This window comes from Microcebus murinus, chromosome 14 (genome assembly GCF_040939455.1).
Source record: "Microcebus murinus isolate Inina chromosome 14, M.murinus_Inina_mat1.0, whole genome shotgun sequence".
NCBI classification, from domain to species: Eukaryota; Metazoa; Chordata; class Mammalia; order Primates; family Cheirogaleidae; genus Microcebus; species Microcebus murinus.
In genome coordinates, this window is record NC_134117.1 from 49632135 (window position 1) to 49646792 (window position 14658).

The following is a 14658-nucleotide window of genomic DNA, read 5'->3' on the forward strand; positions in this document are numbered from 1 at the left end:
AAATTCAATAGGTTAAGCTGAACTACATCAGGAACACTTTAACAAATGGTTTTAAATATTCATGATAATTTGCATTTTATAAAAAAAGAATATTAACACATTCCAGGAAAAGCTCTCATAACAAAAAAAGAAGAAAAAAATATGTAATTCATCTTAGAAAACGCTTTCTTTTTAAGAGAACAAAAAAGACTAAAAATTATTTAATTCTTTGCTGTTACAACACTATAATTAAAACTTGAGTTATGCTTCTGAGGATATGGTTTTATGAGGGTATTTGCACAATCCTGTGGGATGCCATTCAAATCTGTGATGAGAGAATAATCTGGTCTTCATGTGGAATCTCAAGCTTGTCTGAGACTGAGGTATGTTTATACTGTGTTTTGTGGCTTTTTTGCTTCTTTGGATTACACTACCAACTGCATATACTATTAGTTGAATTATCATATTGTATCTGAAATCAATTAAATTTCCCATTAATATTTGTTCCCAAGTGGAGAAAATTTTGGTTGGAAAAGAAGTGCAGGGAAATCAAGAGATATAAGTTTATTAGAAGGAAAATGTTTATTCACTTAAAAAGTCAGGAAAAATCCTAGACTTTCAGCTACTGTTTTCTATTATGCTTTGACCCATGAATAGGAGTTTCTTTTCTAGACAGAAGTAAACTGTTGAATTGTGAAGATTATAAGGCATGAGGCTCATAATCCCAGAGTAGACCATTGATGCTACTATATAACAACACTTTTCTTCCAGAAAGCCCACCAATAAAATGCTCCTTATATCAAATGAATTATACTCAGTATTATTCTATTTCAGAAAATTGACAAGAGCAAATATACAAATTAAAAGATCAAACACATACCAGATACAGCGAGGAAGTCATCAATGCTTGTAATGTCATCTACTGCTTCAGTGAGGACATGTATATGATTCTCCCATGTGCGCTTGTACATTTCCATTGTGTTTTTGACCACTTGACTTTTGGGTCTTGCAGCCAATGCAAGTGCAGCATTAATAATCTGTAAAGATGTAGAATGTTTACATAGTGATTTCTTTGGGAACAGTCACCATTGTGCAGATGACAGATATTATTTTTTCTTTTGAAGACTAAACACATTCATCTTTAACGATAGGAAAAATGGTAAAATGCCTCAATGTGTAACTTCCTCTTTGCTTCCGTAATAATTTAGCTTTATTTTTGACAATAATTAATTTTAAAACTATTTATTGTCACCACACTAAAGACTGGAGGAGATAAAAAGATAATTGGTGTCTGCCTTTTAGGAGTCTGTATATTACTCAATGGGAGGGGAAAGGTATAAGAATAACTTAATTCAGTATGCAATAAATGTTATAACAGCAAATAATGGTCAACGGGCTTTAGACAGCAGAGAGATTGCCTTCAGCAGAAGTGCCAAGGAAAGGCTTCAGGGAAGAGTGATATTTTAACAGGGGATTTGGATTCACATTGCACAATTCGGTAGTGAATGCCTACTATATGCAAAGCATTGGAATAAAAGTTTGAACTTCTTTGAGGGCTTACAGAATGTCACCAGTAGATATTAATTCATTTATTCATTCAATACTTCAAATATAAATCAACTGTCTTTTATATGTAAATCACTGTTAGATTTAAGGTATATGGCAATGAAGAAGATACAAACAGAAATCACTGCTTTTGTGGAGGTTATATTCCAGTCAAGAGTGGCAGGCAAATAGATTAAATAAGTGAAATATATAATCTGTTAGACGGTTATAAGGATTTAAGGAGAAAAAATAGAAAAAGAGTATAGGGAATGGGGTGGTGGGAGAGGTAGGAGGTTTGAAATTTTAGGAAGGCCTATACTAAAGCAGACATTTGAGTAAAATCAGTGATGGGAATGAATTTTGGGACAAAGAAATGGCAAGATTCAAGAAAAGACAAGACAGGGGAAATGCTGTGAGAAGGGTAAGCAGTTCTATCTAGAGTCCTATCAGTCCTGCACTATGCAAAAGGGACCAGCAGGAATCCTTGACCATCCTGCTCAGAACTGTTGCCTTATTTGGAAGCCACTGGAGAGCTATGTTGCCTTCTGGACAATTTCTCAGAACTACACTTCAGAAAAATCAATTTCACAGCCAAGCATAGGAAGCTACTGCAAGAGGTTATAGGAGTGAGAAAGAACCTGAACTCCAATGCGGGAAGTAATGAAAAGGACATGATGGGACTTTCAACTAATTAGAGGAGGATGAGGTTAGGTCAAAGATTATTGCCAGGAATACCAGGTAGTCACTAAGGAATCTTTGGTAAACACTATTTAAGGACATGGAAATACATCCACAACAGTGCAATAATAGTAGAGTATAAAACATTAAGCTTTATCAGATGCCATTTCTACATCTAAAAATGTACAAACATGCTAGACACATGCTGAAATAAAAGTAGGGCAAATTCACACAACAAGTAATGATTCTCTCTGGGTGGTGGAATTTCTAGTGCTTTTTCTTTATTTTGTGAAATTTTCAGACTTTTTATGGGAATATGTTTTAGTTGTATACTCAGAAAAATGAAGTTATTCTTCATAATTCTTCAAAGCAAGATGATTACTAAAGTTTTTTTTTTTCTTTTTTCCATGAGTAATAGGGAGAATGGTTACAATATTGTTAAAGAAGGGCAGGTTGGAGAGTTCAAAATCAATCAGGGTGGTAGAGGCAGATGTGTGCTGCTGCTTTGGAGGATAGTGTTGATGAGGGGTATTAGATGTCAACTTTCCTATTATAGAAGTTGACTTTGAAGTGACTCTTGTTTCTCCATACAAATTACAAAGTTTGCAATCAGAGATGTGGAACTGGAGTTCATTTTTTTTAAGTTGTTATTCCCATTCTCTTCATTTGTTCAGACATTGAAGCAAATTATTTTTATTTTTTGTTTACTTTTTATTTTTTTATTTCAGCATATTACGGGGGTACAAATGTTTTGGTTACATATATTGCCTTTGCCCCACTGAGCCAGAGCTTCAAGCATGTCTATCTCCCAGACAGTTCAAATCACACCTGTTAGGTGTGAATATACCCTTCCCATCCTCCCCCTTGCCCTACCTGCCTGACATTCGATGCATGTTACTACTATATGTGCACATAAGTGTTGATCAGCTAATACCAATTTGATGGTAAGTATATATGGTGCTTGTTTTTCCATTCTTGTGATACTTAGTAGAATGGGCTTCAGTTTTATCCTGGATAATACAAGAGGTGCTAAATCATCATTGTTTTTTGTGGCTGAGTAGAACCCCTTGGTATACATATACCAAATCTTATTACTCCACTAACATACTGATGGACACTTGGGTTGTTTCCACATCTTTGCAATTGTGAACTGTGCTGCTATAAACATTCTAATGCAGATGTTAATGTGTAGCATCACATCAATGTTATCAGATTATGCACAGGACACTAGTGACATCACAATGAAAAAGTTGTCATCACAGTTTCTATTCTAAGACACCCTGAAGTCTGGGAAGGGAATCAGCCAAATTCTAGACAATTGCAACATACCAATGGTTCCTGAACTTTAATCTATATCAGAATCACCTGGAAGGCTTAATAAACTCCAGATTCCAGAACTACATCCCTAGAGTTGCTGATTTAGTTGATTTGGGAAGGAACCTGAGAATTTGCATTTTTAAAAAGTTCCTAGGTGATACTGATGCTACTCGTCTGGGGACCTCACTCAGAATGACTACAATATCTTACTATAATGGTAAGTGCCATCATGCAGGGGCTATCATAAGAGTAAGCACAAGATGCTTTATAACACATGGGAAAGGTACTCAACTTCATAAAAAAAAAGATGTCTCAAAAGACTAAAATCTTAAAAATAAGCAGAAATTTGTATAAACAGTGATGATATCCTTTTAGAAAGAGATAATAACATGTGCAATGACCTAGCAGTGAGATAGAGCCTAACTCCACCTCCTGGGGAATGTTCGGAAGAGATCAAGCACTTTCAGGATGGTATGGCTACAGATTCCTGAGGAATGGTCAGCAGAGAAGGGATAGTGATAGAGTTGGAAGAAAGAAAATACAATGGAAAGTGGGAGGAAAGAATACAGGAGGAAAAGATTAAGTAGAGAAAACATGAGAGAAGGAACATGAGAGAAGGAATGAGAGAAGGAATGAACATGAGAGAAGGAATCTTCAAAGAAGGTAGAAAAGTCTTGAATTAAAGGGTCAGAAGATGAAGAACAACAGCTTTTTAAAAGGTCAAATGCTATAGGAGAGTCAAGAATGATGATGAGTAAAAAAGGCTGTTGAATCTGGAAAACAGAAGTCATGTGCATAAAAAAAATGTTGGACACAGGATTCAGATTTCCCCAAAATATAATAACAATAAAAAGCAGTTTTTTCTACCCTGTAACCTAAAGGCTGTGCCTTAAATGACTTTCTTTTAACAAATTATTGGAAGTAGAGGAGGAAAGAAATTAGTTGGTTGGAAATATTATGTTGATATTCTCTTTTATTTCTTTTTATAAAAGAGAAACACATTAAATTTTAAGAAAACATACACTAACTTTAGAAATAACTACTGTGAAGTATTCCTTGACTTCAGTTTTAGAGTTTTATTAACCTATTAACTTACAATGTACCTTTGTGTACACTGTAAAGGCTCTGGTCTCTGGTGTTTCATTGTTCCTGCAATTGGACAACTGAGTACACATGTGGTTGGGCTGAAATTATGCCTTCACAGCAACCCATGCTTTTAAACCTTCAGTGGGGATATGGAGTCATGGATATAAGACAGGCTATATTTTGTAAGAACATTTTCAGCTCTGCCACTGATTCAACACTGCACACTATGAGAAAGCTTTACCTTACTTGACACTCCTGATATTTAGCTTAAATCTAAAAGCAAATTCAGTTCAGAAGAATTATTCCAACCCACTTTAAGGCAGAAGAAATATTCATGCCCATGTCAGACTCCTAGCATTTTAGCTATATGTAAAGAGAGAGAGAAAAAAAGAGTATTCTTAAATATTCATGCATAACTAAAGAATTTGAAATGAGTTATGTTACTTTCTGAGGCTTTTTTTTTTAAAGATTATGGTAGAGATGTATATACATGTCAGAATGCCCCCGCCCCCTGAAAATCATCTTTGAAAGAATATCTTTAAGTTTAGGCTTTATTATATCTTAATTGGATTATTTTAATAGCCTTTTAAATAGTTTCCTATTTCCAGTTGCTATTTGCTCCAAGCCATTGTCCTTATTCCAAACACATTTTCTTTCTCAAATGCAGAAGTGATCATGTTCCCTACTTTCTGATTACCTTTGATAACCTTCTAGTTGACTAAAGACAAAATCCAAATTCCTTTTCACTAATCACAGTCAAAACATCCATAGGTTGACCCTTTCCTACAGTTCACTCTGTTGTAATAATCTCCCTCATTTCAGTCTTTGTTCCAGCCAGTTTTCAGTCCACTTCCTTATCACATCACACATCTTCATACCTGTGTGACTGTGCTCTTACACCTGAATCCACTTTAGCCCTTGCTTTATTCCTTTCCCTGCTCTACCTTTTTGGCACCAGGTACCAAAGGTCCAGGTTTCATGGAAGACAATTATTTCACTGACAGGGAGCGGGGAAAGTGTGGACCCAGGCAGGTGTAGCTTGGGCAGTGATGCAAGCAATGGGGATGGAGAGCTGCTATAAATACACTCACTCACTGCTCACCTCCTGCTGTGTGGCCCCTTTCCTAAGTGTCATAGAAGACAATTTTTCCATGTGGGTGTGGGGGGAGGTGGGGCGCTGGAGCTCTGTGGCCTAGTCCCTAACAGGCCAGAGACCAGTACCACCAGGGATTAGGAACTACAGTAGGTTTATCCCATCTCAGCAAACATTTATTTCTAACAAACCCACGGAAATATTACCACCTACAGTGCTTCCCTGAAAATAAGACCTACCCATAAAATAAGCCCTAGCAGGATTTCTGAACATTTGTGCAATATAAGCCCTACCCAGAAAATAAGACCTAGTGATGGGCGTGGCTACGCAGCATATCTGCACAACTCATGCATTTCCTGGCTGAGCGGTAAAGAAGACAAGTAGCCCTTTTCATCTGCCCCATGAGAGTTCTATTGCTTGACATGAGAGATTAGGGCCAATGCTTCTAAAGGAAATAGAGTCACACAAAATTAGGATGGAATTTGGGGTTTGGAGAGTTATGATGATGTTCCAGAGGAAGACAACTTAACTATATTTGAATAAATGTAGATTGTTGTACCATACTTAAAAAAATAACACATCCCCTGAAAATAAGCCCTAGGGTGTATTCTTGAGGAAACATAAATATAAGACCCTGTCTTATTTTCAGGGAAACACAGTACTATTGTTAGGTTGGAAGGAAGACAAATAGGTGGCAAGGAAGTGGCTAAGGTCAGAGAGCAGAAACCAAATTGCAGCTGGGAACGAATTGTAGCTAGGGACCAAATTGTGGCTAGGAACTGTTCCCTGGTGGGAACATACACAGTAAGGAGCTCCTAGTGACCTTTAACTGACCTGGGGACCATTACCATCTAATTAGCATAACATGGGTGAAGTTTTCATGAAGGATTCTGGGGAAGACTCATGCACATAAAGGGAAACTTACAAAAGCAGCCTGTAATGTAAGCCGTTATGTAAACTGTTATATAACCCCAACCTGTCAATCACCCCAAAGGCGGGAAACAGCAACTAATCCTGCCAGGAGAAAAGAGGTACAAAGTAGTAAGCATATAAAAGACAGAGAGTGCTCAGACTTCGGCATCTTTTTGTACTCGCGGAGACTGACTCGTTCTTCTCTCTTCTGGAATGTATTATCACCTTGTGTCATTTTGTGTAGCTTCCTTCTTCACTTTCACTTCATGTAACTTCTTTCTTTTTCCCATAATGAATTGTTTGTGTGGAAATGCTCTGTATCTGTGATCACTCAATCATCAGGTCAACTCAGTACCAGTCCTCACTCTTGACACTGCGAGCTGGGGCACCAAGGAAACAGACAGACAAACCTAACACTCTGAAGCCTATCCCATTCCCTATACCCAACAAACTGAATTGTCTTCTCCTTTGGGTTTTAAAAGTATTTTGCCCATATAACTAGATAGTAGGTATTCTATTGCATGGGTGTTCATACACATGTCTGCTCCTGGGTGATGAGTTTCTTCACAGGGACCATGTCTTATTCATTTTTGCTTCTTGGTGTACTAAATATGTTAATCTTAGTAACTGCTGTATTCATAAACTCTCCCCAACAGAAACTATTCTGCTGACAGCTCACACTGAGAGGAGCCAGGTTTGGTATCATTTTCCTCCTCTTCAACATTATTTCGGTCATAGGCAGGTACCCAACTCAAGAACAGTCAACCTGTAGGCTGGCTAGCCATTGTTCTTGAGGCTTGATGTAAAAGGTTGAGCTGTTTTACTCTATCTTGAAATTTTGAACTAGAATTTATGAAGAAACCACTAGTTAGTGATGGAGGCTTCAAATATGTATAGAGAGAAGCCATCTAGTAAAATCAGAACTAGAGGGGCCTGATGGAGTTCACCTAACTGCATTATACAATTGTTCCTTTTTCTTCACATCCTGTTCTTTTTTCCTTTCCTTCCTTCCCTTTCTCTTCTTCTCTTTCTTTTTTCTTTTTCTTCCTTCCTTCCTCCCTTCCTTCTCTCCTTCTTTCCTTACCTTCTTTTCTCCCTTTCTTTTTCCCTTTCCTTTCCTTCTTTCTTTTAACGATCATACTAATGGTGTGAAGTGGCATCTCATTGCAGTTCTGACTTGCATTTACCTAATGATTAGTGATGTTGAACATCTTTTTATGTGCTATTGACAATGTATTTATCTTCTTCAGAGAATTGCCTATTTAAGTTTCTGCCCATTTTTTAATTGTGCTGTTTGTTTTCTGTTGCTGAATTTTTGGAGTTCTTTATATATTCTGGATATTAATTCGTCACCAAATATATGATTTGTAAATATTTTCTCCCTTTCGTTGGGTTACCTTTTCACTCTCTTAATAATATCCTCTGATGTACACAAATTTTTAATTTTATGAAGTTATATTGATTTTTTGGTTTTGTTTCCTGCACTTTTGGTGTTACATGAAAGAAGTCATTACTAAATCTAATGCCATGTAGTGTTTCTCTATGTTGTCTTCTAAGAGTTCTATATTTTTAGCTGCAATGTTTAAGCCTTTGATCCATTTTGAGTTAATTTTTGTACATGGTGCAAGGTAAGGGGCCAGCTTCATTCTTTTGCATGTATATACCAGTTTTCCCAGTACCATGTGTTGAAAAGATTGCCCTGTACCCATAGAATGGTCTAGGCAGCTTTGTAAAGATTGCTTGGTCATATTCAAGGGTTTATTTCTGGGGTGTCTATCCTATTCCATTGATCTACATGTCTGTCTGTATGCTAGTAGCTCAAAGATTTTGTGTGTGTAATCTTTAGGATTTTCTGAATATAAGATTAGCTCAGCCATGAACAATGACCATTTTACTTCATTTCCAATTTGGATACCTACAAAAAGTATTTTTTGTTTGTTTTGTTTTGTTTTGTTGAGCTGTATTTTGTCAAGCAAGAAGGAAGGGCAAAGGAGATGATCGAGACTATAGGAGTAATACATGGAACCCCATGACTTCCTGAAAGCTCTTGTCAACCACTTCCTCTTTGAATTTGGCTTCTGCTGTTTGAACTACATTCCCTACCTATGCTCACTGTTAAAGGCTGTGCTTGCTCCTCATTTCTCCTTACTCATAGAGGCCTGCCCATATCAGCTCCTCAAGACATTGGTTTGTGTGGCAGTACTGGCAAATGCCAGCTTACTTAGTTTCGCCAGATCCCATTTCTACCTTCTTCAGGCTTCCCACCATTTCTGTTGGTATATATATGGCCAGGGCCTCAGCATGCCTTAGGTTAAGCCCCCTCATATTTTTATATTAAATCAGATTATTTTTATTACATCCTGCACACATTTGCCTCCGGAAACTCTCAAACCTCTGAACTAGGTTCAGAATATTCAGGATTTTCATATTGTTTCAAAGTTTTCTTTGTTTCCCTCCAGGAGTCAGAAGCTTGTATTTCAGAGCCTCTCACTTGTACATACTCTTTCTAAGACCCCAAGAGAGGCCCTAGAAATGTATTCACATCATCATTTGTTGTAGTAAAACCATCCACACTATTTTGGTGTTCAGCTAAGGGGAAATTGAATTGAGGGTACATTTAGCTTGGGTTTAGTAGGTAATTTTAGGTAGTTTATGGTCACTTCCCTGTATGCTTTCCACTACCTTCATACTTGTGGTACTGACATAGTATTATAACAGACTCTTTATATTTCCTAATTATATGTGCTCTCCTTCCTCAAATACCCCCAAAGAAACTACACTAAAACAAAGATCAAATTACTTTCCTACCTTCTTTATAGAAAGTGATAGTAGCAAAATAGTTATTTTAGAGGTGATTAACAGTGTGCAGGGAAAAAAGGAAGAAAAACAGAAAGAAAGAAGACAAACAAAAATTAATAAAAAGAAAAGAAAAAAGAAGTTTCATAGGAATGCATCTAATAGATAATTTATACAAAAGTCATATCATTTTCTGGATTGTGTCATACATATTTTGATATTTGTCAGCATTTTAAAATTAGTAACTGTTATTTACTTTTGCATTCTAAATAAATATTCACTTTTTCTTAAAGAATGCCCTCAGATTGTGTGCGCTTTAACTCCCATACAGTTTGGCCTGTCAAAACCAAACACTATTTTTTTTTTACAAAAGGTACCTATCCTCTGAAATGACAAAATGAACACTTAAACATTGTAATATTTTATTTAAACTCTACCTTTTTTTAAATTTCAGAATGTTATGGGGGCACAAACATTTTGGTTACATATAATGCCTTAGCTTCACCCAAGCCAAGGCTACAAGTGTACCTTTCCTCCATACAGCATGCTCTGCATTCATTTGTTGTGCATATACCCACTCCCACTATCCCTCTCCCACCTTACTGGCACCTAGTGAAAATTACTACCATGTGAGTACCTTAGTGTTGATCAGTTAGTATCATCAATTCGATGGTGAGTACATGTGGTGCTTATTTTTCCATTCTTGTGATACCTCACTTCAAAGGATGGGCTCAAGCTCTATCCAAGATAATATGAGGCACTAGTTCATCATTTTTTGTAGTTGAGTATTTCATGGCATACATACACCACATTTTATTAATCCACTTATGTATTGATGGGCATTTGGGTTGTTTCCACATCTTTGCAATTGTGAATTGTGCTGCCATAAACATTCAAGTGCAGATGTTTTTATTATATAATGTCTTTTTTTCCTTTGAGTAGATGCCTAACAGTGGGATTGCTGGATCAAATGGTATTTCTATTTTTAGCTCTTTGAGGTATCTCCAGATACTTTCCACAAGAGTTGTACTAATTTTCAGTTCTACCAGCAGTATAAGAGTGTTCCAATCGCTCCACATCCATACCACCATTTGTTGCTTGGGGACTTTTTGATAAAGGCCATTGTCACTGGAGTGATATCTCATTGTGGTTCTGATTTGCATTTCTATAATGATTAGATATGTTGAGCACTTTTTTATATGTTTACTGGCCATTCTGTCTTTTGAAAAGTTTTGGTCCATTCCCTTTGCCCATTTTTTGATGAGGTTGATTTTTTTCTTGCTAATTTTCTTAACTTCTATATAGATTCTGGTTATCAGCCCTTTATCAGATGTGTAGCATGTAAATTTTTACCCCCATTCTGTAGGTTGTCTATTCACTCTAATGATAGTTTCCTTGACTATGCAGAAGATTTTTAATTTGATCAGGTCCCATTTGTTTATTTTCATTGATGCTGTGATTGCTCTGGGGGCCTTATTTATAAATTCTTTGCCTAGGCTGATATCTATAGAGTTTTACCAATATTTTCATCTAGAATTCTTAAGGTTTCACACTTTAGATTTAAGTCTGTTATCCACCATGAGTTAATTTTTGTGAGAGGTGAGAGATGGGGACCCAGTTTCAATCTTCTGCATGTGGTTATCCAGTCTTCCCAGCACCATTTGTTGAGTAGAGATTCTTTTCCCAAATGTATGTTTTTGTCTGCTTTGTCAAAGATTAGATAAAAATATGATGATAGTTTTATATTTGGGTTGTCAGTCCTGTTCCAAAGGTCTATATCTCTGTTCTTCTGCCAAGGCCATGATGTTTTGGTTACTATAGCCTTGTAGTAAAGCTTGAAGTGTGGTATATTGATGCCTCTCAATTTGTTCTTTTTACTTAAGATGCTTTGACTGTATGAGGTCTTCTCTGGTTTGAAATGAAGCATAGAATTATGTTTTCTAGATCTGTAAAGAGTGATGATGGTATTTTGATAGGGGTTGCCTTGATTCTGTAGATCACTTTAGGTAGTACAGACATTTTAATGATATTGATTCTATCAATCCATGAGCATGGTAGAGTTTTCCATCTGTTTACATTTTCTATAATTTCTTTTCTCAGTGTTTCACAGTTCTCCCTATATAGATCTCTCACCTCTTTCATTAAATATATTCCTAAATATTTAATTTTCTTTGGTGCTATTGTGAAAGGTGTTGTGTCTTTGACTTTTCAGCTTGATTGTACTGGTATGCATGAATGTCATTGATTTGTGTGCACAAATTTTATATCCTGAGACTTTACTGAATTCATTTATCAATTCCAGGAATCTCGTGGTTGAATCCTTGGTATTTTCTGGATATAATAGCATATCATCAGCAAAGAGTGAGAGTTTGATCTCTTCTGCCCCCATTTGGACACCCTTAAATTCCCTCTCATCTGATTGTGCTGGCAAGGGCTTCCAGCATTATGTTGAATAGAAGTAGAGATAGTGGGCAACCTTGTCTGGTTTCTGTTCTAAGCAGGAATGCTTTTAATTTTTCCCTGTTCTGTATGATATTGGCTGTGTGTTTATCATATATGGCTTTAATAATTTTAAGGTACATCCCATCTATGCCTATTTTGTTAAGAGTTTTTACCATAAAAGTGTGTTGGATTTTGTCAAATGCTTTTTCTGCATCTATTGACAGATCATATGGTCTTTGTTCTTGCTTTCATTTATCTGTGGTGAAATGCATTTATAGATTTGAATCATCCTTGGTTCAACCAAGGATGTTTGAACCATCCTTGATTTTCTGGGATAAAGCCCACCTACCCGGTCATGATGAATTATTATTATTTTTTTTGTATGTGCTGTTAGATTCAGTTTGCTAAGATTTGTTTGAAGATTTTCACATCTATATTCATGAAGAATATTGGTCTGTAGTTTTCTTTTTTTGTTGTGGCCTTTGCTGGCCTTGGTAACAAGGTGATACTGGCTTCAAAGAATGAGTTGAGGAGGGTACCATTCTTCTCAATGTTGTGGAATAATTTCTGCAGTATACCTAAGAGTTCTTCTTTGTAAATTTGGTAAAATTCAGGTGTGAACCCATCTGGTCCAGGACTTTTTTTTGTTGGAAGATTTTTCATTGATGCTTCCATTTCTGTACTTGATATTGATCTGTCCGGGACTTCTATTTCTTCCTGACTGAGCCTAGGGAAGTTGTGTGCTCTAAGAGTTTGTCAATTTCTTTCATATTTTATAGATCTTGGGTAAATAGATATTTACAATATTCAAAGATAATGTTTTATATTTTTGTGATGTCTGAGTGACCTCCCCTTTTTCATTTCTAATTGACCTTATTAGAAACTTTTCCTTTCTACTTCTTGTCAATCTAGCAAGAGGGCTGTCAATATTGTTTATCTTTTTAAAAAACCAACTTTTGGCTTTAGTAATTGTCTGTATAGCTCTTTTGTTCTCGATTTCATTTAGCTCTGCTCTGATCTTAGTTATTTCTTTTCTTTTGCTAGGTTTAGGATTGATTTGCTCTTTCTTTTCCAGTTTGTTGAGGCAGTTAGTTTACTGATTTGTGAATTTTCTGTCTTTTGGATGTGAGCATTTAATGCTATTACTTTTCCTTTCAGGAATGCTTTTGCTGTATCCTATAGATTTTGATAACTTGTGCCTCTGTTGTCATTTAGTTCAAATAATCATTTGATTTCCATCTGGATCTCCTCCTTGACCCAGTAATCATTCAGCAATAGATTGTTTCATTTACATGACTTTGTGAAGTGTTGAGTGTTTCTGTTGGAATTGATCTCTAATTTGATAACACTGTAGTCTGAGAAGATACATTGCATGATTTTTTTTTTAATTTGTTGAGATTTGATTTTTGAACTAGGATATGATTGATTTTAGAGAAAGTTCCATGAGCTGATGAGAAGAATGTATATTCAACTTTATTTGGGTGGAATGTTCTGTACATGCCTGTTAGTCACATTTATCTTAGGACTCTGTTTAAGTACATTGTTTCTTTGTTTATTTTCTGCTCAGAGAATCTGTCCAGTTTAGTCAGTGGTGTGTTAAAATCCCCAGCTACTATGGCATTACTGTTTATTGTTTTATTTAGATCAAGCAGGGTTTGCTTTATGTATCTGGGTGCTTCTGTGTTGGGTGCATAAATATTAAGAATTGTTAAGTCTTCTTGATGTATTTTTCCCTTCACCATTGTATAGTGACCATCTTTGTCTGTTTTTTTTTTTTTTTTTTTTTTTTACTTTTACTGTTTTAAATTTTATGTTATCTGATATAAGAATAGCTATCCAGCTTTTGTTTGATTTCCATTTGCCTGGAAGTTTGTTTTCCAACTCTTGACCTTGAGTCTGAAAGCATCTTTGCGGGTAAGATGATAGAGGCATCTTTTTAAATGTTGTCTGCACAGAGAAGTGATTCTTTTCCCTCCATCCTCCTTTTGGTGTGACAATGGTTTTCTTAAAAAAAAAAATACCATTTCACTTTTAAAATATGATTGCAAATGGATGAATAGTGTAGTAATTAAAAGAATAATATTACTGAGGACTTTCAATGTGCTAGGCATGTTTCTAAGCACTTAATTTTCATTATTATTATTCATCCTTGGAGGAAGATTTTACCTGTATTCCCATCTTACTGAGGAGACAATGGAGGCACCAAGAGATTAAATAATTGGCTCAAATTTATAGAAAGAACTCTAGATTGGAATTCAAGGTGGTTAAGTTAGTGTTTTACTTTGCTTGAAACTTATTTTATGTCCATAAGCATCATATTAACTCTTTAGGGCTCATTTTCCTAGAAGTTATAGATACATAAGCATCAGGGTGGAGGCAGGGGTAAGACAGCATTGGAATCAACCAATGTCTCTAAGGTTCCTTTAGATTTTAATATTTGATTTAATGCTATTTTCTGATATATACACCTCTGTTGAAAGATTTCTAAAAACAATTACTTAAAATGTGAAAATAAATCTATGTAGTTTAATTTTCCCAAAGATAATTCTATATTGGCATTGATACAAATAATCTTAAAATGTAGTTAATATAACAAAAGCACTCTGTGGATTAAAAAGATGATTTATATGTAGTGACTATAGGTCTGATTACCTCAGTGTCATGGCATGTAGAGAAAATTAAAATAACTAGATATATGATGCCTCAAATACATTTAAGCTTGTATGTGAGGTGAATTTATATGACATCCACTTAAATTGGTAACACGGTAATAATTTCAGAATTCTAGCAACCATACTAATGACATAAAA

The 14658-nt window shown here is 35.7% G+C and overlaps 1 protein-coding gene across 2 annotated transcripts in view; it reads right to left on the bottom strand.

The window, feature by feature from the left end:
* The window catches only part of CTNNA3 (catenin alpha 3), a 1492617-nt gene that overhangs the window by 518299 nt on the left and 959660 nt on the right, over positions 1–14658 (bottom strand). For both annotated transcript variants that reach the window (XM_012762717.2, XM_012762715.2), the window contains exon 11: positions 860–1016. In XM_012762717.2, the coding sequence (XP_012618171.2) occupies positions 860–1016 (157 nt within the window). The remainder of the gene's footprint in view (positions 1–859; positions 1017–14658) is intronic.